The sequence below is a fragment of the Salvelinus namaycush genome, chromosome 25, assembly GCF_016432855.1.
Source record: "Salvelinus namaycush isolate Seneca chromosome 25, SaNama_1.0, whole genome shotgun sequence".
NCBI classification, from domain to species: Eukaryota; Metazoa; Chordata; class Actinopteri; order Salmoniformes; family Salmonidae; genus Salvelinus; species Salvelinus namaycush.
In genome coordinates, this window is record NC_052331.1 from 16,286,880 (window position 1) to 16,314,819 (window position 27,940).

Genomic DNA, 27,940 nt, shown 5'->3' on the forward strand with positions numbered 1-27,940 from the left:
ATCCAAGCTTTATAGTCAACTCCCTTAAAGGGTCCTGAGGAGACGACAGTGATCCCACAAGAGAGATACTGAATGGACTAAAATCTGAGTTATGTACCCTCCGGCACAAAGTGGGAAAGCATTTTATGACATTGTACTGTGCCACAGGGTGGTCGCACACCAGCACCCCATAGCATACGGTTACACGGATAGACAGAGACACTCTTGTATTGTACACACAGACACATACAAACACACACACTTAAACAAATACATACAGTAACATATCAAATATACAGAACCACACACATACAAATATAATCATACCATGCAGCCATACAAACACGCACACACATGAGTATAGTGCCACCTAGCTGTGCGTTGGTGTACGCCTCTCGTTGAGGGTCGAGACGAGCACTGTATATGATCCTCTGTCGTCAAGTCTGTAATCATCAAAGCTAGCCCTGTGCTATGGAATGAATGATTACATCTCATGTGTCCTTAGAGTTACATATACCAAGTCTGGTCTGCCCTTTCAGTCTATGGAGAATCCATCCACACACTGTTTACAGTACATAGGAGCAGCACATAGCATAGGAGGGAGTTTGCTGGACACAAGGAGTGTGATTGGATGAGTCCTGTCTTCTTCTCAAGCCACTCCCCCTGCTCTGCCCTCCATAAGGTCCCATGGGCCAAAGAGTCATCAATGCTAGTCAACAAATGTCCAGGCCCAGCCATTTTGGAATCTTTTGAATCCCGATATCCTCAGTTTCTCTGTGTATTCATGGGTCCTTTTTCTTTCTCTCACCCTCTCTCTCTCTCTCTCTCTCTCTGGCTCTTTCTCGCTGCTCTTGTCTTATTGGCTCTCTGAGTTGTAGCACTGAGCGTCTCCTCTCTCCTTCCCGTTGAAACCTTGCAATGGCTGCCCATACTTATCGACACACCAGCAAAACCCTCGCTTTCTGCCCTTGGATGGACGGCACTGTGTGAGAAAGAGAGACATACAGGGAAAGAACATATTAGAAAAAGATTTAGACTATTAGATAGACACCGGAGATCATCTCCAGGTATTCCCAATGCAGTCGGGGGTACGCCAAATAAAAATGTTATTCCCATTTAAAAAACAATTTTTTTTTTAATACCAAAGAATCTTCACATTTTCAAACAGTCCATTTAGTAAGGCCTGCGTCCATCGAGACACATACAAGCTCTACTGGTAGTACTGCTACTACCAGCAGTACTACACCTGCACCTGACAACGACACAAGTTTTTCTGCTTCCATGAGCACATCCAATGCTAGCATCAGTAATTCTACATTTGTTGTTAGCCCAGCTAGCATGGACACTGACAGTTGTGAAGATCTACTGCCCCCTTACCCGGGAAAGCACTGAACATCAGACAGGGACATTGGACCATCGAAGAGGTGCAAATATAATGAGAACTACATTGATTTGGGGTTCACTTATATTGGGAGTAGTGCCTTTCCTCAGCCACAGTGTGTTATATGTGCAAAAGTACTATCTCACAACTCGATGAAACCTTCACTCTTGTGCAGACATTTAGAAACAAAACATGCCAATTTGAAAATAAGCCACGGGAGTTTTTGAGTGAGAATTAAGACAACTTTTGAGTAAGACATGTATAAAAGCAACAGATACCATTAATAAGAAGGGTCTAGAAGCGTCTTATATGGTGAGCTACTGAGTGGCTAGGATAGGCAAGCCCCATACTATTGTGGAGGAATTAATTCTTCCTGCTTTTGCGGATATGGCTGGGATAATGCTGGGGGAAAAGGCAAAAAGAACTAGACAGACAATACCTTCGTCAAACAACACTGTTTCACGACACATCAGTGACATGGCAGGAGATGTTTTATGCTTCGCATACAAGCCAATTAATTCTATGCATTACAGCTGGATGAGTCAACAGATGTGGCGGGCCTGGCACAGCTCCTGGTATATGTCCGTTACGTTTATGGGGGGTCAATTAAGGAAGACATCCTCTTCTGCAATCCACTGGAAACCAGGACAACAGGAGAGGATATTTTAAAGAATGGACAGCTTTGTGACATCAAATGGACTTTGGTGGTCAAGATGTGTCGGTATCTGTACTGATGGCGCAAAAGCCATGAGAGGGAGACATAGTGGAGTGGTAACGCGTGTGCAAGCAGTTGCTCTTGATGCCACTTGGGTACATTGCAGCATCCACAAGAGGCTCTTGCTGCCAAGGGAATGCCTGACAGCTTAAAATACGTTTTTGACACGACAGTGAAAATGGTTAACTTTGTTAAAGCAAGGTCCCTGAACTCTCGTGTATTTTCTGCACTATGCAATGATATGGGCAGCGACCATGTAACGCTTTTACAACATACAGAAATGCGCTGGTTATCAAGGGGCAAATTATTGACATGTTTTTTTTTATTGAGAGACAAGCTTAAAGTTTTCATTATTGACCATAATTTTCACTTGTCTGACTGCTTGCATGATGATGTGTTTCTCACACGACTGGCCTATCTGGGTGATGTTTTTTCTCGCCTGAATTATCTGAATCTAGGATTACAGGGACTCTCCGCAACTATATTCAATGTGCGGGACAAAATTGAGGTTAGGATTAAGAAGTTGGAGCTCTTCTCTGTCTGTGTTAACAAGGAAAACACGCAGATCTTTCCATCATGGTATGATTTCTTGTGTGCAAATAAACTCAAGCTTACGGACAATGTCAAATGTGATATAGCGAAGCACCTGAGTGAGTTGAGTGCGCAATTACGCAGGTACTTTCCTGAAACGGATGACACAAACAACTGGATTCATTATCCCTTTCATGCCCTGCCTCCAGTCCATTTACCGATATTTGTACAAGAGAGCCTCATCGAAATTGCAACAAGCGGTTCTGTGAAAATTTAATTTAATCAGACGCCACTGACAGATTTCTGGATTGGCCTGCGCTCAGAGTATTCTGCCTTGGCAAATCAAGCTGTTAAGACTGATGCCCTTTGCAACCACATACCTATGTGAGAGTGGATTCTCGGCCCTCACTAGCATGAAAACTAAATACAGGCACAGATTGTGTGTGGAAAATGATTTAAGACTGAGACTCTCTCCAATACAACCCAACATTGCAGAGTTATGAGCATCCTTTCAAGCACACCCTTCTCATTAACCTGTGGTGAGTTATTCACAACTTTCATTTAACAAATAAGGTTTTATATGTAAGATGGTTAAATAAAGAGCAAAATTATTGATTATTATTATATTATTATTTGTGCCCTGGTCCTATAAGAGCTCTTTGTCACTTCCCACGAGCCGGGTTGTGACAAAAACTCACACTCATTCTTATGTTTAATACATGTTTTGTATAGTGTGTGTGTGGCAGGCTTACAATGATGGCAAAAAAACAACATTTGAGAGTACGCTGACCCAGGTGCTAGAAGGGGTACGCAGTTGGAGGTTGAATGTTTGAAGGAGTAATGGACTATAAAAAGTTTGGGAACCATTGATCTAGCACAATGGCAATAAAAAAGGACGCAAGGAAGTGGGACAATAAATGGTTAAGGACATTAACGTCCATTTTGTGCTGAGGAGCGGAGGAGACTTGGCCATGGGACGCATGCTGGTGGTATTTTCAGCTGCTTTTACGGTCTACCTCCAGTTCCACACACATATAGAGAGCTTTAAGGTAAACAGAAACCTGGTCAAATATTTGCTTAGGCCCGTTTGTGAACAACTGAGACCCAAGATCTATTTTCAGTGAGCCGGTGGCCAGTACAAATCATCTGTTGCTGATTATACCCCACAGCTCCAAATTATGGGTACTACACATGACTTATAGAGTCTCTGGAGCAACCCAAGTGCTGTTATTTTACTGCCAATTTTTACTGAAGGTCAGAGTCCTCTCTAGTAAAACATGCAGGAATTCATTTGAAAGGCAGGAGAACAAACGGCATCACTCTGTAAAAGAGTAGATCAGAATGGAAGTCAACCTTTTTCTGCTTGATATTAAATTTGTCTTGGTATCTGACCCCAGAGACCATAAGATAATCTCAACCCTGTAAGAGTGATAGGGTACAGTAAAATGTATGTATTGGACTGTTCAGTCAAAGAATGACTATCATATCTACTGTACCTTAACCCTAATATTGACCCCCATTATCATTTAATTTCCCATATCTTAACAAATTATGTTTTAGGATAATTTAATCTATACAAACCATCAAGTAATATCATTTTAGTCAACTCCACATGCTGAGAGGTGCGGTCATATTTTTTATGGGGACTACGGGGCGGCAGGTAGCCTAGTGTTTAGAACGTTTAGAGCAGACTAGTAACCGAAAGGTTGCAAGATTGAATCCCCGAGCTGACAAGGTAAAAATCTGTTGCTCTGCCCCTGAACAAGACAGTTAACCCACTGTTCCTAGGCCATCATTGAAAATAAGAATTTGTTCTTAACTGACTTGCCTAGTTAAATAAAGGTAAAAAATACATACATTTTCGAGGCAAAGTAATTCAAAAGATGGACTTGGAGTCAAAGAATGACTCCACTAAACAGTAGCTTGGAATCTAATAAAAGTAATAAAAAGAAGACAAAAGCCAGACAAAAAATGCATTTAAAAGCTGCTTTAATCATAATCACTTTGCCATTTCCGTCATCTAACTTCAAAGGCTGCAAGTAAACTCGTAAACTCAAATCCAACTTTATTTGTCACATGTGCCGAATACAACAAGTGTAGACCTTACCGTGAAATGCGTACTTACAAGCCCTTAACCATCAGTGCAGTTCAAGAAGAGTTAAGAAAATATTTACCAAATAAACTAAGCAAAAAATAATATAAAGTAAGACAATAAAATAACAATAACGAGGCTATATACAGGGGGTACTGGTACCGAGTCAATTTGCAGGGATACAGGTTAGTCAAGGTAATTTGTACATGTAGACAGGGGTGAAGTGACTATACATAGATAATAAATAGCGATAAATAAGTAGCAGCAGAGTACAAAACAAATGGAGGAGGGGCGGGGGTTCTATGTAAATAGTCCGGTGACCATTTGATTAATTGTTCATCAGTCATATGGCGTGGGGGTAGAAGCAGTTAAGGAGCCTTTTGGTCTTAGACTTGGCGCTCCGGCACCACTTGTCGTGCGGTAGCAGAGAAACCAGTCTATGACTTGGCCTATTATATAGGTCTTGAATGGCAGGAGGCTTCTCCTCAGTGATGTACTGGGCCGTATGCAGTACCCTCCGTTGCGCGTTACGGTCATATGCCAAGCAGTTGCCATACCAGGCGGTGATGCAACCGGTCAGGATGCACTCGATGGTGCAGCTGTAGAACTTTTTGAGGTTCTGGGGACCCATGCCAAATCTTTTCAGTCTCCTGAGGGGGAAAAGGTGCTGTCGTTCCCTCTTCACGACTGTCTTGGTGTGTTTGGACCATGATAGTTCGTTGGTGATGTGGACACCAAGGAACTTGAAACTCTCAACCAGCTCCACTACAGCCCCGTTGATGTTAATGGGTGCCTGTTCGGCCCGCCTTTTCCTGTAGTCCACAATCAGCTCCTTTCTCTTGCTCACATTGAGGGAGAAGTTGTTGCCCTGGCACCACACTGCCAGATCTTTGACCTCCTCCCTATAGGCTGTCGTCAGCAAACTTAATTATGGTGTTGGAGTCGTGTTTGTCCACGCAGCGTGGGTGAACAGGGAGTACAGGAGGGGACTAAGTACACACCTCTGAGGGGCCCAGTGTTGAGGTTCAGCATGGCAGACCTACCCTTACCACCCGGGGGTGGCCCATCAGGAAGTCCAGGATCCAGTTGCAGAGGGAGGTGTTTAGTCCCAGGATCCTTAGCTTAGTGATTTTTAAAATTTATATTATTTTTACCTTTATTTAACTAGGCTAGTACGTTAAGAACAAATTCTTATTTTCAATGACGGCCTAGGAACAGTGGGTTAACTGCCTTGCTCAGGGGCAGAATGACAGATTTTTACCTTGTCAGCTCGGGGATTCGATCTTGCAACCTTTCAGTTAATAGTCCAACGCTGACCACTAGGCTACTTGCCGCCCCAGTGATGAGCTTCATGGGCACTATGGTGTTGAGCACTGAGCTGTAGTCAATGAACAGCATTCTGGTGTTCCTTTTGTACAGGTGGGAAAGGGCAGTGTGTCGTGCGACTGTGATTGCGTCATCTGTGGATCTGTTGGGGCGGTATGCGAATTGGAGTGGGTCTAGGGTTTCCAGGAGGATACTGTTGATGTGAGCCAGGACCAGCCTTTCAAAGCACTTCATGGCTACCGATGTGAGTGCAACGGGGCGGTAATAATTTAGGCAGGTTACCTTCGCTTCCTTGGGCACAGGGACTATGGTGTTCTGCTTGAAACATGTAGGTATTACAGACTAGGTCAGGGAGAGGTTGAAAATGTCAGTGAAGACACTTGCCAGTTGGTCCATGCATGCTTTTAGTACACATCCTGGTAATTCGTCTGGCCCCGCGTCTTTGTGAATGTTGACCTGTTTAAAGGTCTTGCTCACATCGGCTACTGAGAGCGCTATCACACAGTTGTTCAGAACAGCTGGTGCTCTTGTGCATGCTTCAGTGTTGCGTGCCTCGAAGCGAGCATAAAAGGCATTTAGCTCATCTGGTAGGCTCACGTCACTGGGCAGCTCGCATCTGGGTTTCCCTTTGTAGTCCGTAATGGTTTTCAAGCCTTGCCACATCCGATGAGCGTCAGAGCCGGTGTAGTAGGATTCAATCTTAATCCTGTATTGACACTTTGCTTGTTTGGTGGTTCGTCTAAGGGCATAGTGGGATTTCTTATAAGCGTCCGGATTAGTGTCCCGCTCCTTGAAAGCGGCAGCTCTAGCCTTTAGCTCCAAGCGAATATTGCCTGTAATCCTTGACTTCTGTTTGGGATATGTACGTACAGTCACTGTGGGGACAACGTTGTCGATGCACTTATTGTTGAAACCGATGACTGAGGTGGTATACTCTTCAATGCCATTAGATGAATCCCGGAACATATTGCAGTCTGTGCTAGCAAAACAGTCCTGTAGCGTAGCATCTGCGTCATCTTACCACTTCCGTATTGAGCGAGTCACTGTTACTTCCTGCTTTAGTTTTTGCTTGTAAGCAGGAATCAAGAGGATAGAATTATGGTCAGATTTTCCAAATGGAGGGCGGGGCAGAGCTTTGTATGCATCTCTGTGTGTGGAGTAAAGGTGGTCTAGAGTTTTTTCCCTCTGGTTGCACATGTGACATGCTGGTAGAAATGAGGTAAAACGGATTTAAGTTTCCCTGCATTAAAGTCCCCGGCCACTAGGAGCGCCGCTTCTGGATGAGCATTTTCTTGTTTACTTATGGCCTTATAGAGTTGGTTGAGTGCAGTCTTAGCGTCAGCATCGGATTGTGTTGGTAAATAAACGGCTACGAATAATATAGATGAGAACTCTCTTGGTAGATAGTGTGGTCTACAGCTTATCATGAGGTGCTCTACCTCAGGTGACCAATACCTCGAGACTTCTTTAATATTAGACATTGCCCACCAGCTATTATTGACAAATAGACACTCGTCTTACCAGACGTAGCTTCTCTGTTCTGACGTTCAGCCACGACTTGGGGAAACATAAGATATTACAGTTTTTAATGTCTCGTTGGTAGAAAAATCTTGATCCTAGGTTATTGATTTTATTTCCAATGATTGCACGTTGGCCAATAGAACGAATGGGAGTGGGAGATTACTTGCTCGCCTACGAATTCTCAGAAGACAGCCCAACTGTTCCCCCCCTTTTCTCCGTCTTTTCTTCATGCAAATGACGGGATTTGGGTCTGTTCCCGGGAAAGCAGTATATCCTTCGCGTCGGACTCGTTAAAGGAAAAAGCTTCTTCCAGTTCGAGGTGAGTAATCGCTGTTCTGATGTCTAGAAGTTATTTTCCATCATAAGAGACGGTAGCAGCAACATTATGCACAAAATAAGTAAAAAAATAAGTGACTTAATCCTTCAAACTATGTATACATTTATAGTTAATAAGAAATGTTGGGTCAGAGACTCACGGGAATGTCTGCCACTCCCTCCCTGCCTGCCATCTCTGAGGATACCCATACGTACATTTTAAATATACAAAGACAATCAGCCTGGCATTTTGGTAAAGCTGGTTACGAGATGACTGTAAAATGGAGGCACGTCCTTTAGGTATGAGACTCAGTGCCGTGGTGTGTAATATAAATGTTGCTTTGCTTTTGGTGGATGCCATGATGGCGCTAGTGGACTAAGTGCCTCCATATGAATGCGTCAGGGACACTCATTTATTATAAACAGATTGTGGGTGGACCAGGACCACGCAAATGTGGGAAATGGCTGAAGCTTCTATTTTCTGCACTGCTTTTTCAAAAGTCTGACAATTATGGGGAGCGAGCGACGGGTAGTGGCGGGTGCCGGCGGCCACCTTGACGTCTGTCTCCCTGGGAGGGTTCACGTTAAATGGCTGTCTTTCGAGCCGTGCAGGGCGCTTGCTGTGGTTTAGGGGTCTGTGGTTCCAGGTCTACAGCGCCAACCGTCTGTCTCTATGGTATACCCCAACTGGTGTGGCTGAGCAGTGATGAGGCTCTAATAACTAGTGAAAGATGACTGCAGCAGCGCTAGAGGAATGGATCCACTCCAGATATGAATATTGTATATATGATGAGTCAGTCACTGATTTTGGAGTCTTCATTGATGAAGAAAGACTAAGTGGCAAGATAATTAGAAATTATAGTAGTTACAATGTTCTAATGGGGGTTATTGTCCTGGCCTTTGTAACACTGTTCAAATAGGTGGGTCTGGAATCTGGGCTGGTCTTCCTTGGTGAAAGCATGATTGTGACATATTCAGTAATGCGAAGTAGCCTGGGGTGGCTGACTCATAAAATTGCATAGTTTTTCCTACAGTGTGTTTGTATGATTTCCATACCTGTTTTTTCTTGTAGAAGCCCTTCTTGTCACAGTTTGGGATGCGGAAGCCTCTGGGGTTGAGGATGTCTGTGATCTTCAGTCCATTGAGGATACTCTCCATCTCTCGACGACAGGGACCCTAAACACACAAGACGACACAAGCACAGACTATAATAACCCATATTACTCCTTCCAAAGCACTCTGCCCACTACAGCTCAGATAATTATGTCATTATGTCAGATAATTATAGAGCCATTACTGCATGTAACTCCGTTCCATCTCATATTGCTCAAGTGAACAGCAAACCTGGTTTCAGAAAACAGATAAAGCAACACCTCACGGCACAATGCCTCTCACCTATTTGACCTAGATAGTTTGTGTGTATGTATTGATATGTAGGCTACTTGTGCCTTTTGTAAAAAATACATTTATGTAGTTCTGTCCTTGAGCTGTTTTCTATGAATCTTCTGTATTATGTCATGTCTCATGTTTTGTGTGGACCCCAGGAAGAGTAGCTGCTGTTTTTGCAACAGCTAATGGGCACCCTAATAAAATACCAAAAGTAGTTATCTAATGGCATTACTCTATCCAATTCAAACAGTGTGCTAACACAAACCCCAACAGTGTGCTTACTTGGTACTGTAATTCAATCAAAATGCTCTAGGAACATAGACAGGGATGCTATCATTGGTATAAGGCAACACCAAGCTCCATCTGTAGCCTACAGCACTACCCTTCAGTAGTACGCAAACACTGGTGGTACTAGGGATAAGAAAAAAGAGGCAACTAATAGGAAATGAATTCATCTGACCACCTTGTGAGGGCTTACGCTTTGCTGTAAGCCGCTTAAAAACTCTAATACTTTACACAAAGGGATAGGCCAGGGGATAACCGCGCAATCAAAGAGGTCCTAGAAAGGAGCCGACAGGTCTTGTCCTCAAGTCCAGCTCCAGTCACCGATCAAAGCAAGGCAAAGCAAAGCTCATTCCTCGTGCTGCACTTGTTTTCCTGCCGCCGGGTCAAAGGCAGTATCAAAAATAGAAAGAGGAGGGAGGGTCCAAACAGGCACACGCAGAGGCCCAATCCATCATCAGCTTGTTTTGAGGCTCGGCGCTCCCCTCCAGCCCGCCAATGCTCCCCTCTGTGCCCCTGGGCGGCACTCGGACGCCTTGTGGCGAAACAGCCTGACCCGAAGTCAGCTGCAGAGGCAGAGCTACCATGTCCAAATTTGCGCCACGCCAATCTCCCGCCACCACCAATGCGCCACCGCCAGCAGTCAGCAACCATAACCAGAACATTTCATCACCTGCAGACGGATGGAGAAAAACACCAAAACACTGAGGAAAGGGGGAAGAAAGAGGGAGAAAGGATGAGAAAGGGGGAGAAAAACACCAAAACACAGAGCAAATGAGGATGAAAACATAACATAGAGCAAAGAAGGAAGAGGAGGAGAACATTCCCTAACAGACTGTTCCTAGAAAGGAAAACAGTGGACCTGGCACTTACATACTCTGGGTCCTGCTTGGATTCCAGGGAGAAGTTCTGTTGGTCTGTGCTGAGAGCTCCAGGGACTTCCTCCATCTTGTAACTCTGGGCCCTCTTCAGCTGCTCCCTGCGGATGACCTCTGCCTTGACGGGGTGGAGGAGAGGGGGGTGATGGGGGATTCTGGGGGAGCCTACAGGAGGTCTGCTGGTGCTGAAGGAGGCTTGGAGCACTGGCGCGGTGGTGTTACGCTCCTCCTCCTGAATACCACCATAATTTTCTGCCAAAAACAGAGAGGATTATTTTGTTTGTGAGTTCATGTTGTGGCACATTTGGAAGCATTCCCAATACTTAATAATTTTTTATTAAAATGTTTGTATTTTGTTTAGCCCACCAAGGGCTCGTCTTCCAAGAGTCCTTAAGAAATGTTTTTTTTTTTTAAATACAGTAAATGATTCATATATAATAATTCTAATGGATTGTGTGGGTGGATCACAAGAATCATGTGAATGGTCTAGATGTGCTGGTTCAGATGTTTTTTTGACAATCCCTTGATGTTCATCCAAGCTAATAATACACTGAACAAAAATATAAACACACACGCAACAATTTCAAAGATTTTACTGAGTTACAGGAAATCAGTCAATTGAAATAAATGCATTAGGCCCTAATCTATGGATTAAACATGACTGGGAATACAGATATGCATTTGTAGTTCACAAAAACCTTAAGATAATATATATATAACACATTTAAACGACCTCACAATGGGCCTCAGGACCTCGTGACAGTATTTATGTGCATTCAAATTGCCATCGATAAAATGCAATTGTGTTTGTTGTCCGTAGCTTATGCCTGCCCATACCATAATCCAACCACCATCACGGGGAGGCGGCTTATGGTAGAGAAATGAACATTCAATTATCTGGCAACAGCTCTGGTGGACATTCCTATAGCCAGCATACCACTTGCACGCTTCCTCAAAACTTGAGACATCTGTGGCATTGTGGTGTGTGATAAAACTGCACATTTTAGAGTGGCCTTTTAGGTAGGCCACTCTAAAATGGCAAAGGAGACATGCTCACTAACAGGGATGTAACAAATTTGTGCACAAAATTTGAGAGAGATAAGCTTTTTGTGAATATGGAACATTTCTGGGATCTTTTATTTCAGCTCATGAAACATGGGACCAAAACTTCACATGTTGCATTTATATTTTTGTTCAGTGTAGTTGCACATTAATTACTGATGAAGAAAGGAGGGTAGAGAGGAGAGTTTGATGGTCAAATATCCTTTAAAGATTACAAAATTGAAAAGCAGTTTTGATTTACAATTAGAAACCACAATATAGATGGTTGAAATAAATATTGACATCTGTCAAATAAGACTCATCCCATCAATAATCTCCATGAAACCCTTGTATCACAGTGTCACAGTTTTACAATTCCACAAAGTGACAATTATAATAGCCTAAACAGCAGTGATACAGTTAAATTACAAGGTCAAACATCAATATCAGCCAGATAATGGGTTACACAGTATAATTGTTTGTCAATCCAATTGTGTAAATATTGGACATATTTCGCGCAGACTGGCGTAATCCTACCGGATAGCTCAAGGTGATAAATTATACTTTAGGCTGCCTTACATCCAGATGTTTCAGATGACAAGCAAAAAAAAGTATCGATCTTTTTACAGCTCACATCATCATAATAATGTAATAATCAGTTGGCAAAGCGTTCTTAAAAAACTTTCCAAACTGCGTCATCATCTTGGCATTTACCTTGTCTCTCATTGATTAAAGTGGCAACAGGTCTTTTAATGGTCGCGTTTGCACACTGTCCTCGTCCTTCCAGCAGAGCTTGGAGAGGTTTCGTCTCGCCGGGCTGGTGCTGGCATGTCATCCCGGTGCCACATCTCCCGGTGTACACTCCGCACGGCTTTCCAAAGGCCAGCGCGCAAGTCATGCAGCACCCGCAGCCCGGTTCGCGAACTCTCTCCGCGCAGTCCTTGGGCAACGGCTTGCACAGGAGCCGGGCTCCAGCATCACATGGTTCGCACCGGATAACCGGCCCTACCGCGACTGATCTCCGCATAATCGATGCCAGAACAACTGTCATCCAAAGTCTGCGAAAACATGTCTCCATGGTGATGATATCAGAAGGGTCTTGGTGCGTATTGTCTTGAATTTAACTCTGCATTTCATACACATGAAGCCACTTTGGACTAAACGTCTCAATATATACAGCCATGAACTGCAAAGTCACACCCCCTCTGAGTTGCCTAAGTGAGGGATTGGAGGGATTGCTTTAACTTCCACTCTGATATTTTCTGAAAAAACTTCCTGAAAAGTTTTTGGTGTGCAAATAATTAATCAAATAAGCAATCCAAATAGGAAACAATCCATCTGATTTAAAAAAAAATATATATATAAATATATATATTTCACCTTTATTTAAAAAACAAAAACAACAACACAGAGTTACACATAAACAAACGTACAGTCAATAACACAAAAGAAAAGAAAAATAGAAAAGTCTATGTACAGTGTGTGCAAATGTAGAAGAGTAGGGAGGTGATTGAATGGCTAATTATTCTCAAACAGATTGTTTTGGATTTTCTCTTTAGGTACGCCAGCACAATGACTAGCTTTATTTTAGTTTTATGAAATCTTTTCTAACTTAAATTGGATGAACATAACAAAATATAAGAAGATGTTTGATGCTGTTCTAAGGGCTCTTGATTTCAGTCAGGGTATTTTATGTGAACTTCATAGAATACCAGTTTTAACAAGAATAAAAAACCTTACGCCAAGGAAATTGCTAGAACACTTACCTGAAAGACACATGTACAAGTGTGTATTAACTGCAGGGAATGCAGCTTGTCCTGACATCACAACACAACGATGATCGAATGGTATGTATATAGCTATTGAAATGTGCTGATGGTTTATGTTCATTCTATATACAACTATTTTAACAACAAACTAGAGTATGATACGTGGCTGTACACTGAGTGTACAAAACGTTAAGAACACCTTCCTAAAATTGAGTTGCCCTCAGAACAGCCTCAATTCGTCTGGACATGGACTCTACAAGGTGTCGAAAGCGTTCCACAGGGATGCTGGCCCATGTTGGATCCAATCCTTCTCACAGTTGTGTCAAGTTGCGCCCTTGGCAATGGGTGTGGCTGAAATAGCCGAATCCAGTCATTTCAAGGGATGTCCACATACTTCTGTAGATATCATGCATATGTTTGCATTTTATTTAAATAATGTGATTATTTTTATTGGGATTTTTGACAATTACCAAAACAGTAGGAAACGAGTGACAGGTCCTTGGGTAGCGCTAATCGCACATGCCTTGATATCTGGTGCTAAGCCACAACGTCAGTATTGCTGTATTAATTTAATATATGAACCTGTAATGACCTCTGCCAGTATCTATAATCCAATGTTTGAGAGTGAACAGGTCCAACTACCAGGGATTGAAGCTCTTGCTGATAGCCCATCCCCTGGATCCGTGTTTATACAGTACATGGCAACTCACAGTAGCTGTCCTTTATAAAATATATTAGGTGGCTACAGCTCTGGCCACATCCTCCCCCAGCTCTGATTGGTTGCTCCCTACCCCAACAACCGATTAGCAGGGCCTGCCTGACTCATAAAGCTTGCACACGGTAATAATCGCTTGTAACAGTAATAAAGCAATTCAACAAGGCCCAATATGTTTACAAGAATGGAAATCTAATCAGATTTGACATACAAATGTAAATCTTAATGTCCTTTTTTTTGAATGATTAGCAACAATGTAGTAATTTTAACAATGACACTTAAGCATCAGTCATTTTTTTATGTATGTTTCTTGTGGTGCTTGACATGGAGAAATGCATTTCAACAGGTGGACTTTATGGAACGGGAGGGCCTGTGGAGGGTGTTTAGCCGAGGCTCTGCTAGGGGTGGAAAATTAACTGACAATGAACTGATAATGAACTGTTCTACCTCCATTTCTGCACACGGAATCTAAACACAGTTTACATTTTTGGTTCAGGGATTACACTGTCAGTAAATACTTTAAATACTTCAATTATATTATATATATGGCTGTGTATGGTAGCTGTGTCCACGTAATCACCTACAGTATAACTTGTTATGACCTCTGTAACTGTTTACAATCCACAAGGCATGTTTGAGAGTGAACAGGTCCAGCTACCAGGGATTGAAGCTCTTCCTGACAACACATCACCTGGATCCGAAGAGAGACCCTCTCAACTGAACAATGATCAAATGGTATGAATTAAATAACTTCCGAAACCATGAACTATCCTTTTGGGTGTAATATGCAGCTAGATTAGGCTGATAATGGGCATTCGAGGGAATAAGCAACATTTGAATGAATTAACTTGTTGCTGTGCTCCTTTCATAGGCCTGTGCATGGAGAAATCCATATCTACTTACAATTGACAAATTCGACAGAAGCATAACACCTCACATAATTTCACTAGACATAAAAAAGAGCTACCACTGGATTATAATGGTTGCGTCTCAGGACATGTTGGTGCAGATCACCTCCCACAACAGGTCTCCAGATCAGTCCTTGAATTTCCTGTATCCATATTTGTGCCAAACACTGAAGACAAACAATACCGCAGGTACGAATTCAAAGAGCTTGTGGGATGTGTCATTGTGAGACATTTACCACAATTTGTTAAATGGCACTTACCTCACTCTGATATAATGGCAAGGAAATCTGATATAATTATTTTAGGGCTACTGGATGAAGATGAATGACAGTCAAAAGACATGATGGGGATGATCAAAGTACTTAATGAATGTTATGTCCCATATTTTTCAATAGAAGTAGATGCTAAGACTGTTCAGACCCCGCTTGTGAAGTTGACATTTACAGCTGATTAATTGACAAAACAAAATTCAGATGTAGCAATTGGATATTTGAAAAATGCCCTTACTGCCTGCTGTTGCAGACTTCCACTATGCAAGGAACTTTACTGAGCTTATATAAAGTGAGTTCTACAAGACAACATGGAATGGAGAATATGGGAACTCTACCAATTAAGGAACATGGTGAACAGAATAAATGTTATTTAAAGTGTAGTTGGAGACAATTACAGGTCATGTTCAGAATTTTTTAAAGATGTAACAGGTGCCTCAATCATCACAGCAACACTCCATTACTTTGGCATGGCTTCAGTGCAGGACACAATACACAGACATAGTCCAACAGAAGATGTCACATCTGCCACCGAAATAAAACAGAAGTAGTTGATGCTCAGATGTTTGCCATAGTAGACCGCTATGTCATGAACGATGACACAGAGATGTCCACCGCCAGGCCAGTGGAGAAGAGCCAAACACAGGGCAAACAACCACAGTCGTTGACCTGTCACTATCCTGGCTGTAGCCATCCGACCTTCTGAAGTCAGAAACAACTGAGTCACCATGAGCAAAAAGAACACCATATACAAATTGTCGATAATCAAGCTCAAATTAAAGCCAGCTCTAAAAGAAACACAGAAAACACAGTTGATGCACTTTTCAGTTATCTCAGTGGCCTGCTGAAAGTGTCACTCCTGGAAAGGAACTTTCTAGATTGTATACATGAGGGTGAAGGAGAGAGAACCTGCAGGCTGTGGAAATTCAAAAATGCTGCATTTGTGACAAGCCGGGAGAACAAAATACAGCCTAGAGGGTCTGAAAGTGCAGTCTGATCTAGCCCTACAAAGCCTCAGTGTGTCTCTTAGACTCCGGTGGAACCGCACAGTGAATACAGGGGGTGGATCAGGAAACAACATAGCGTTGGACTTGAACTACAAACACACCACGTGGCCTCACAAAAGACCTCATCCAAACATCAAGGGGCCAATCTTCAGTTTAACATGGCACAGAAAATCAGCAGGACCATTGGAGAGCAGACAGACCTCATGCAGCGATTTGATAAAGACTGTGAGATGAAGCCAGAGTCTGGAAAACACTCAATCTCAAGTAGATCTGAGGACATCAACTATATAGTACAGTAAGTGTGCTTCTTGAAAAGAAGGTGTTTGCTTTGACACCTGGCAGGTTCTACCCAAGCTTCCAGAACTTCCAAATAGACCTGTTGCACAAATTGGACTATGAGGAACTAGTGTTGTGGATCAACACCCACAAACTGAACTTACACCGTGAGAATAACAAACATGGCGCAAACAAGATGTGGCCTCACACCAATAGTTTACAGACAGTCTACAGCAGAGCACGGTGCAGTGGAATGCCAAACACTTGTTTCATATTCTGAAGAAGAGTGCTGATTTTCCTCCTCTTCACCCGGTCAGAGTTTTGGAAGGGGGTCTCTCAAGCACCTGCACATAGTCTGCATAGCGCAGGAGGAGAGCATTGGGCATGGGAAGTATGCTGTTAGAGGCTTATCGGTGGAATGTAGTCCCGCAGCCAGCCACTCAATAAAGATGGCGTGTGAAGAATGCACTTTTTTACCGACACAGGATATTACTGTACATGTGTTTAACATACCCCGCTTTCAGAAGCAATGTCAGCCAACCACAACAGTCTGTCAAATCCTAATCCCAGGCAATTTTTCACAGTTTTAAAACGATTTGGATGATTCCGGCTATGGTTTTTAGAGCACAAGGCCTACAGCAGAATTGCCCCCATTTCCTACTGGAACCACTACTAGCAACTGTTAGACGATGGCACTGCAGTGGATAGCAGCCATCTAATGGGCTCCTGACCAATTCTGATATCTTAACTCTTTTTGCACTTAATGGATGTGTCCCAATCCAAAGGCAGCTGCATGCTGCCTACCTGCCTCCAAAGGCACATTATCTTAGTAGGCAGCACTTTAACAGTAGATAACTGCCATTTGGGACGGGATTCGAAGGCAGCATCACGTGACAATGCATTCCACCGAGCGGGAGACATTTGTTTACATTGTAGCCACTGCAGCAGCATGATGAACTAGTGCTAGCAATTCAGTGAACAACTATCCCAAAATTTTAATATCTGATATAAATAACAATTTAACAAGCAACATAATCGATCTCCACAGTGCCTGTTCATGAATAAAGTTGACACCGACCAGAATAATTATCCTACAGTATAGCGTCCTCCTCTTGCATGTTGCTTGGTCTGCAGCTCCATCGATGTGGATAGACAAGAAGCCTTGCATGCATGATACAGGATAAACATTTTTGAAATGATTAAATAAGATATTTTACTGATTGTTTAAGAATGATTAATATCCAGAAGAGTGGTGTTTTACTGTGAAGCTAATACTGCATTAGAGCTGAATGTTTTTTTATGAGTAGGCTTACATTGTGATTAGTTTATACAACTATCATGCCCGTGCATAAATTACACTGATGATCAGGATAACATGGTTTTATATTCGTTGATAACTAATATTGAAAGGTGATATGATGCAATCTACAGTATAAGAAGGCATAGGCTACTTCATTCTAATGTAAGCTACATGCATTGGATACAAATACTGGAGTGTGATAAAGGATAACATGTCCAAAATAATTATACCCTATGTATACAAAAGTATGTGGGCACCCCTTGAAATTAGTGGATTCGGCTATTTCAGCCACACCCATTGCTGACAGGTGTATAAATTCAAGGACACAACCATGCAATCTCCATAGACAAACATTGGCAGTAGAATGGACTTACTGAAAAGCACAGTGACTTTCAACATGGCATCATCATAGGATGCCATTTTTGCAACAAGTCAGTTCATCAAATTTCTGTCCTGCTAGAGCTGCCCCGGTCAACTGTAAGTGCTGGTATTGTGAAGTGGAAACGTAGAGGAGCAACAACGGCTCAGCCGCGAAGTGGTAGGCTGAAGCGCGTTGTGCATAAAAATCGTCTGTCCTCGGATTCAACACTCACTACCGAGTTCCAAACTGCCACTGGAAGCAACGTCAGCGCAAGAACTGTTCGTTGGGAGCTTCATGAAATGCAAGCCAAGCTGGAGTGGTGTAAAGCTTGCCCTCATTGAACTCTGGAGCAGTGGAAACACGTTCTCTGGAGTGATGACTCACACTTCACCATCTGGCAGTCCAACGGACGAATCTGAGTTTGGAGGGTGCCAGGAGAACACTACCTGCCCGATTGCATAGTGCCAACTGTAAAGTTTGGTGGAGGGGGGAATAATGGTCTGGGGCTGTTTTTCATGATTCGAGCTAGGTTCCTTAGTTTCAGTGAAGGGACATCTTAAATCTACAGCATACAATGACATTCTAGACGATTCTGTGCTTCTAACTTTGTGGTGACAGTTTGGGGAAGGCCCTTTCCTGTTTCCACATGACAATGCCCTGTGCCCAAAGCGAGGTCCATACAGAAATGGTTTGTCGAGATCTGTGTGGAAGAACTGCATAGAGCCCTGACCACAACTCCATCGAATACCTTTGGGATGAATTGGAACGCCGACTGTGAACCAAGCAAGTCCCCGCAGCAATGTCCCAACATCTAGTGGAAAGCCTTCCTAAAAGAGTGGAGGCTGTTATAGCAGCAAAGGGGTTACCAACTCCGTATTAATGCCCATGATTTTGGAATGAGATGTTCGACGAGCAGGTGTCCACATACTTTTGGTCATGTATTGTATAAATGCATATCAAACAGGAATATATATATATTAAATTAAATGAATACAGCATTGTATACTGAACAAAAATATAAACGCAACATGCAATAATTTCAACGATTTTACTGAGTTACAGTTCTTATAAGGAAATCAGTCAATTGAAATAAATTCATTAGGCCCTAATCTATGGATTTCACATGACTGAGTGCCTCAAAAGGCAGCATCCTTGTTGATTGGGACAAAGCCAATGTCTCCACCATCATTTCCCATGATTGAAAACATGGACATCAGAACAGCAATCACTAACCTATATTTGGACAAAAATGTATACTATAAAATGTATACAGATGTATACAGAGTCGGCAGCTCTGGATGTTCTGCTTACTCTGGACCAGGCCCTATTCCTCAGGACTTCTCTGCGCTACGGATCCCTTTAGCGGGATCATTTTCCTAAACAACCGCTGAATTACAGGGCGCAAAATATTACTAAAAATATTTATAATCATGCAATCACAAGTGAAATATACCAAAACACAGCTTAGCTTGTTGTTAATCCACCTATCGTGTTAGATTTTGAAAATATGCTTTGTAGCGAAAGCAATCCAAGCTTTTGTGAGTGTATCAATCAATGTTACAACAGCTAGCCCCAAATTAGCATGGTCACGAAAGTCAGAAAAGCAATAAAATGAATCGCTTACCTTTGATAATCTTCAGATGTCTGCACTCACGAGACTCCCAGTTACACAATAAATGTTATTTTTGTTCGATAAATATTACTTTTATAACAAAAAAACGCCATTTGGGTTGCGCGTTATGTTCAGAAAACTACAGCCTCGTTCCGGTCCTGAAAGGCAGAAGAAAATTCCCAAACGTATCAGATTCAAAAATATTACTAAAAATATTCATAATCATGCAATCACAAGTGAAATATACCAAAACACAGCTTAGCTTGTTGTTAATCCACCTATCATGTCAGATTTTGAAAATATGCTTTGCAGCAAAAGCAATCCAAGCTTTTGTGAGTGTATCAATCAATGCTACAACAACTAGCCCCAATTAGCATGGTCACGAAAGTCAGAAAAGCAATAAAATTAATCGCTTACCTTTGATAATCTTCGGATGTTTGCACTCACGAGACTCCCAGTTACACAATAAATGTTATTTTTGTTCGATAAATATTACTTCCGTAATGTTCATAGAAACATGTTCATAGAAACATGTGAAATGTTTTTTATAATCAATCCTCAGGTTGTTTTTAACAAACATAATCGATAATATTTAAACCGGACCGTAACCTATTCAATAAAAGAGAGAAAGAAAATGGAGAGCTACCCCTCTCGCGCACAGGAACTAATTAGAGGACACCTGACTAGTTTTGAAAAACATTTTTTTAAATAAAAGCCTGAAACTATGTCTAAAGCCTGGTCACAGCCTGAGGAAGCCATTGGAAAAGGAATCTGGTTGATACCCCTTTAAATGGAAGAAAGACGGGTCTGGAAAATAAAATAAACTTGATTGATTGAAACACAGATAAAAAAAAAACTTCCGGGTTAGATTTCCTCAGGTTTTCGCCTGCAGAATCAGTTTTGTTATACTCACAGATAATATTTTGACAGTTTTGGAAACTTTGGAGTGTTTTCTATCCTAATCTGTAAATTATATGTATATTCTACGATCTGGACCTGAGAAATAATCCGTTTACCTTGGGAAGGTTATTTAAAAAAAATAATAATAATCTGACCCCTAGCGTCAAGAGGTTTTAAAGGGGAAGCGGTGGCAGGCAAGCCGGCATCCTGATAAGACTACGTCAGCGAGCAAATAGAATGCCATTGCCCTCAGTTCTATTGGCGAACGTGCAATCACTGGAGAACAAACTGGATGAAGTCCGTTCAAGACTATCCTATCAACGGGACCTGAAAAACTGTCATCCTATGTTGCTCCGAGACATGGCTGAACAAGGACATGGATATACATCTCACTCGTTTTTCTATGCATCATCAAGACCGGACGGCAGACTTATGTAAGACGAAGGGAGGAGGGGTTTGTCTCTTTGTTAACAACAGCTGGCGCACAATCTCTAATGCTAAGGAAGTCTCTAGTTTTTGTTTGCCTGAGTTAGAATTTTTGATGATAAGCTGCAGACCATACTATTAACCAAGATATATTTTCCGTAACTGTCTATTTACCACAACAAACGATGCTGGCACTAAAACCCCACTCAACGAGCTGTATAGGGCCATAAGCAAACAAGAAAATGCACATTCAGAGGTGGCGTTTCTCGTTGCCGGTGATTGTAATGCGGGTAAACTGAAATCCGTTTTACCTCATTTTTACCAGCATTTGTGCTGTGCAACAATAGGTGGCAAAGCTCTAGATCAACTTTATGCCACACACAAAAATGCATACAAGGCCCTCCCTCACCTTCCCTTTGTAAATCAGACCATAACTCTATCCCCCTGCTTCCTTCTGACAAGCAAAAACTCTAACAGGAAGTACCAGTGACGCGTCTGATGAAGTGGATGCTAAGCTACAGGACTGTTTCGCTAGCACAGAATAGAATATGTTCCAGGATTCATCCATTAACATTGAAGAGTTTAACACGTCAGTCACTGGCTTCAATAATAAGTACATCGATGACGTCATCACCAGAGTGACAGTACGTATACCAACCAGAAGCCATGGATTACAGGCAACATCTGCACTGAGATAAAGGTTAGAGTTGCAGCTTTCAACGCTTATAAGAAATCCCGCTATGATCTCAGACGAGTCATCAAATGAGCAAAGCATCAACACAGGACTAAGATCGAATCCTACTACGCTGGCTCTGATGCCCTACAGATGTGGCCAAGCTTGCAAACTATCACGTATTGCAAAGGGAAACCTAGCCATGAGCTGCCCAGTGACGCGAGCCTACCAGACAAGCTAAATGCCTTCAATGCTCGCCTCAAGGCATGCAACACTGAGCCATCCATGAGAGCACCAGCCGTTCCAGACGACTGTGGGATTTCACTTTCCGTAGCTGATGTGAGTAACCTTTAAATAGGTTAACATTCGCAAGGCCACGGGGCTAGACGGAATACAAGGACACGTACTCAAAGCATGCACTGACCAGCTGGGAAGTGTTTTCACTGACATTTTCAACCTATCCCTGACCCGGTCTGTAATACAAACTTGTTTCAAGCAGACCAGCATAGTCCCCGTGCCCAATAACGCCAAGGTAACTTGCCTAATGACTATTTCCCCGTAGCACACATCTGTAGCCATGAAATATTCTGAAAGGCTGGTCATGGCTCACATCAACACCATCATCCCAGACACCCTGGACTCACTCCAATTCACATACCGCCCCAACAGATCCACAGATGACGCAATCTCTATTTCACTCCACACTGCCCTCACCCACCTGGCCAAACGGAATGATGTAAGAATTAAAAGGAACCTATGTAAGAATGCTGTTCATTGACTACAGCTCAGCATTCAACGCCATAGTCCCCACCAAGCTCAAGACCCTGGGACTGAACACCTCCCTCTGCAACTGGGATTTTGGACTTCCTGACGTACCGCCCCCAGGCGGTGAGGGTAAGAAACAACACATCCGCCACACTGATCATCAACACGGGGGCCGCTCAAGTGTGTGTGCTGAGTCCCCTGCTGTACTCCCTGTTCACCTATGACTGCGTGGCCGCGCACGACTCCAACACCATCGTCAAGTTTGCTGATGACACAGCGGTCGTAGGACTGATCACTGTTGATGGTGAGGCAGCCTATAGAGGGGAGGTCAGAGACCTGTCAGTGTTGTGCCAGGACAACAACCTCTCCCTCATTGTCAGCAAAACAAATGAGCTAATCATGGACTACAGGAAACAAAGGGGTGAGCACGCTCATATACACATCGATGGAGCTGTAGTGGAGCGGGTCGAGAGCTCGAAGTTCCTTAGTGTCCACATCACTAAGGAAATAACATGATCCACACACACCCACACAGTTGTGAAGAGGCACAACAGCACCTCTTCCCCCTCAGGAGGCTGAAAAGATTTGACATGGGCCCTCAGATCCTCAAAAAGATATACAGCTGCCCCATTGAGATCACCTTAACTGGCTGCATCACCGCTTGGCATGGCAACTACAAGGCCCCTGACCGCAATGCGCTACAGAGAGTGGTGAGTACGGCCCAGTACATCACTGGGACCATGCTCCCTGCCATCCAGGACTTCTATACCAGGTGTTGTCAGAGGAAGGCCCAAAAAACTGTCAAAGACTCCAGCCACCCAAGGCATAGACTGTTCTCTCTGCTACCAGTGCAAGTCTGGAACCAACAGGACCCTGAACAGCTTCTTCCCCCAAGCCATGACTGCTAAACAAGATTGCTAAATCGCTAATCAAATGACTACATGCTGCTGCTACTGTCTATTATTGATCCTGTTCCCTGATTACTTTAATCCTACCTACAGTTGAAGCCAGTTACACCAGTTTCTATACACCTAAGCCAAATACATTTAAACTCAGTTTTTCACAATTCCTGACATTTAATCCAAGTAAACATTTCCTGTCTTAGGGCAGTTAGGATCACCACTTTATTTTAAGAATGTGAAAGGTCAGAATAATAGTAGAGAGAAGGATTTATTTCAGCTTTTATTACTTTCATCACATTCCCAGTGGGTCAGAAGTTTACATACACTCAATTAGTATTTGGTGGCATTGCCTTTAAATTGTTTAACTTGGGTCAAACGTTTCGGGTAGCCTTCCACAAGCTTCCCACAATATGTTGGGTAAATTTTGGCCCATTCCTCCTGACAGGGCTGGTGTAACTGAGTCAGGTTTGTAGGTCTCCTTGCTCGCACATGCTTTTTCAGTTCTGGCCACAAATATTCTATGGGATTTAGGTCAGGGCTTTGTGATGGCCACTCCAATACCTTGACTTTCTTGTCCTTAAGCCATTTTGCCACAACTTTGGAAGTATGCTTGGGGTCATTGTCAATTTGGAAGACCAATTTGCGACCAAGCTTTAACTTCCTGACTGATGTCTTGAGATGTTGCTTCAATATATCCACATAATTGTCCTTCTCATGATGCCATCTATTTTGTGAAGTGCACCAGTCCCTCCTGCAGCAAAGCACCCCCACAACATGATGCTGCCACCCCCGTGCTTCACGGTTGGGATGATGTTCTTCGGCTTGCAAGCCTCCCCCTTTTTCCTCCAAACATAACAATGGTCATTATGGCCAAACAGTTCTATTTTTGTTTCACCAGACCAGAGACATTTCTCCAAAAAGTACGACAATAATTTTAATGTCATTTAATAAATTAAATGTCAGGAATTGTGAAAAACTGAGTTTAAAACTTCTTGTCAATAGGGGGGCGCCATTTCGACTTTGTAAAAATTCGTTCCCAAATTAAACTGCCTCGTACTCAATTCTTGCTCGTACAATATGCATATTAGTATTACTATTGGATAGAAAACACTCTCTAGTTTCTAAAACCGTTTGAATTATTTCTCTGAGTGAAACAGAACTCATTCTGCAGCACATTTCCTGTCAGGAAGTGAGATTTCTGAAATCGAGGTCCCTCTTCTGAGGTCAGTTTATAAGTCCCCATGCAAGCTACGGGGCTACATGCACTGCATACGCCTTCCTCTAGATGTCAGTAAGCGGTGAGAATTTGAATGGAGTGGATTGCACCATCTGGGGCCCTATATAAGACATCACAAGGTAGTTAATTTAAACCGACTTATAGCAGTTTATATCAGTTTATTGCGATTTTCTGGGATTTCTTTGTGACGCGCTATCAGGAGTTGGACACCTTTCCGGCACATAGCTAACGTTAGCGGCTATTTCGACAGGAGAAGAGGACATCTTTCAACCAAAAGACGATTGTTCTGGAGAAAGGACACCTTGCCCAAGATTCTGATGGAAGCTCAGCAAATAGTAAGCAGTCTTTATGCTGTTAATTCGTATTTATGTTGACAAATGTCAAATAATAATTCCGCCATGAATTTCGGTGCGGTCTCGCTTTAGCGCACGCTGTATTGCGCAGTAACGTTAATTTTAAAAATATAACACAGCGATTGCATTAAGAACTAATTTATCTTTCATTTGCTGTCCAATCTGTATTTTTTAGTCAAGTTTATGAATAGTTTTCGATTAGATTAGGTGCCTCTCCAAGATGGCGCCGGACAGATTGCTTGAAGTTTTGGCCACTAATCACATTGTATAACCACGATTTGTGCCGCTAAATATGCACATTTTCGAACAAACCCTATATGCATTGTGTAATATGATGTTACAGGACTGTCATCTGATGAAGAATATCAAGGTTAGTCAAAAATTATATATCTTTTGCCTGTTTGTTACGATCGCTAACCTTTGCTGCTGGTAAATGGTTTTGTGTTTCTGGCTATTGTGGTAAGCTAATATAATGCTATATTGTGTTTTCGCTGTAAAACACTTAGAAAATCTGAAATATTGGCTGGATTCACAAGATCTGTGTCTTTCATTTGCTGTACGCTGTGTATTTTTAAGAAATGTTTTATGATGAGTAATTAGGTAATACACGATGGTCTCTGTAGTTATTCTAGTTGCTTTGGTGAGAGTTGTGATGGTGGCTGCAATGGTAAACTATGATTTATACCTGAAATATGCACATTTTTCTAACAAAACATATGCTATACAATAAATATGTTATCAGACTGTCATCTGATGAAGTTGTTTCTTGGTTAGTGGCTATTTATATCTTTATTTGGTCGAATTTGTGATAGCTACTGATGCAGTAAAAAAATGGTGGAGTAAGAAAAGTGGTGTCTTTTGCTAACGTGGTTAGCTAATAGATTTACATATTGTGTCTTCCCTGTAAAACATTTTAAAAATCAGAAATGATGGCTGGATTCACAAGATGTGTATCTTTCATCTGGTGTCTTGGACTTGTGATTTAATGATATTTAGATGCTAGTATTTACTTGTGACGCTATGCTAGGCTATGCTAGTCAGCTTTTTTACTGATGGGGGTGCTCCCGGATCCGGGTTTGGGAGGAATTAGAGGTTAAATGTATTTGGCCAAGGTGTATGTAAACTTCCGACTTAAACTGGAGCTTCCTCATTTACCTCGTATTACTGGCACCTGTTGTTTACAAAGCATGTGACAAATAAAATTGCTATTGCTGTAGGAGAGACAGCTATAGGCCTACTAAGGACTACTGCTGTCAGTCAGTACCATCATCATCATCATCATCATCATCATCATCATCATCATCATCAATATCATCACCAACAACAGTGTCATCCTTAGGTGTACAATTTCCATAATAAAATCTTTGAATGGTGCCTGGCTCTGCTTGTCTGAAGAATCAATATGGACAGTCTTGGAGCGAGTGTGGTGTTGTGCAGGGTGCTGTATGGGATTACTGCAGAGACAGTAAAATCCCAGGAATTTGCAAGGTGCGCCAAAGCTCACAGAGAGGAAAGCACATAGTTAAATCAGTTGGAGGTCGACTGAGCCAAACGTGTCTGAGTTTACCCAGGAAAGGGTAGTGTGTGTGTGTGTGTGTGTGTGTGTGTGTGTGTGTGTGTGTGTGTGTGTGTGTGTGTGTGTGTGTGTGTGGTGGGGGTTGTCCTGCAGAAAGGAGACGGTAGATCACATGACATGTCTGCTACTCTCTGTTTTTCTTTTTCCCTGACCAATCTCGTGACGGTCCCAGACAAAGGATAATTTACTCTGTCTGAGTGCCTTTCAAATTCTCTCTCTTAAGTGAACAAAATGTATATCTCTCTTACAACTGTACAGTACCAAACTGCAGAAGAAGATAGAAACTGTTAATCTAGGTTGGTGTTGGCTCATTCCTTGATTCCTACATTCCTACATCATATGTTATAATGATACTGTATTTCATTGCAGATTTTTCATCCAGCCAACCATTCCCTTTCATTTCAATCTCAGATGCACTACTAGTTTCAATATTCAATCCAGCTGCAACAATATCCAATCATCAGCCCAGTCCGACGACGGTAAACAAACAGACAGACGACATACATCTATTTCTGGAGGCTCTCCCTTCCCTCCCGTCTCGTTTTTGGAGCAGCCCATTCGTGTCGTGCGAGGAACAAGGTCCCTGCAAGCCTGCCTGGTCCTGGTGTAGTTACAGTAGTCTGTTGTAGTCGTTCGCCCCTCTAGTAGGCTAGCCCAGGCCAGGATGGAAGACCAGCCCAAGGCTTCAATTAGCCCAGAGTGATGGGGGAAGACGGAGGAGAGCGTGTGTGTGTGTGTGTGTGTGTGTGTGTGTGTGTGTGTGTGTGTGTGTGTGTGTGTGTGTGTGTGTGTGTGTGTGTGTGTGTGTGTGTGTGTGTGTGTGTGTGTGTGTGTGTGTGTGTGTGTGTGTGATATGGGAAGACGGGGAATAGAGAGTGCAGCTCTCAGGACCCTACCTGATGGATTGCAGAGCTGCAAGGAAGTGAGCTGAGACTGAACACTTATGGTAGCCTGGATATGTCGTTTAATCATACACACTTACAGTATGTGTACTTTGCATGCATGTATGCACACACTCGTGCGCACACATATGTATTTATGCAGGAATAGTCACCTCACGCACACACACACACACTCATACTAATGCACATGAATTCATAGCTTCATGTGCGTAGCCTTCGTTCTGTTGGTGACTTGCAATACACGCAACCACACACGTACAGTTTTCACACAGACACACAAAGACAGTGCTCTGCTGGTGGACAATGACATGTCAGGCCCCATGCAAATCATAGGTGGTGGATGGAATAACTCCACTTGGCAGTCGTAGGCCAGTCAATGGTTCACTTATTTTAGATGTGTTGGTGGTATGTGGCTGCGAGATGTGGTGTATTGCCTACGTGGAAAGGAAAGAACCAGAGTTATAGAGTAATCTTAGTGGGGAGCTGAGAGTTTCATAGAGAGAGTTATAATCATCTTTGACAGCTTGGGTGATCCGCTA

At 42.6% G+C, this 27,940-nt stretch overlaps 1 protein-coding gene across 1 annotated transcript; it reads right to left on the reverse strand.

The window, feature by feature from the left end:
• Positions 1–657: 657 nt before the first annotated feature.
• Positions 658–12,542, reverse strand: LOC120020194 (insulin-like growth factor-binding protein 3). Its single transcript, XM_038963692.1, has 4 exons — positions 12,165–12,542; positions 10,405–10,661; positions 8,917–9,036; positions 658–961 (listed from the first exon to the last, which is right to left on the reverse strand). The coding sequence occupies exons 1-4, from the start codon at positions 12,526–12,528 to the stop codon at positions 836–838; spliced, it is 867 nt and encodes a 288-aa protein (XP_038819620.1). The 5' UTR covers positions 12,529–12,542; the 3' UTR covers positions 658–835.
• Between the last annotated feature and the right edge of the window lie 15,398 nt (positions 12,543–27,940).

What these genes read in the sequence shown, in the direction of transcription:
- LOC120020194 (XM_038963692.1), bottom strand. Translation starts at nt 12,528, where the DNA reads ATGGAGACATGTTTTCGCAGACTTTGGATGACAGTTGTTCTGGCATCG. An exon ending in TTTAATCAATGAGAGACAAG is followed by an intron (nt 10,662 to 12,164) that starts GTAAATGCCAAG and finishes TGTTTTTGGCAG; the next exon opens with AAAATTATGGTGGTATTCAG. An exon ending in GCTTCTACAAGAAAAAACAG is followed by an intron (nt 962 to 8,916) that starts GTATGGAAATCA and finishes TTTCTCACACAG; the next exon opens with TGCCGTCCATCCAAGGGCAG.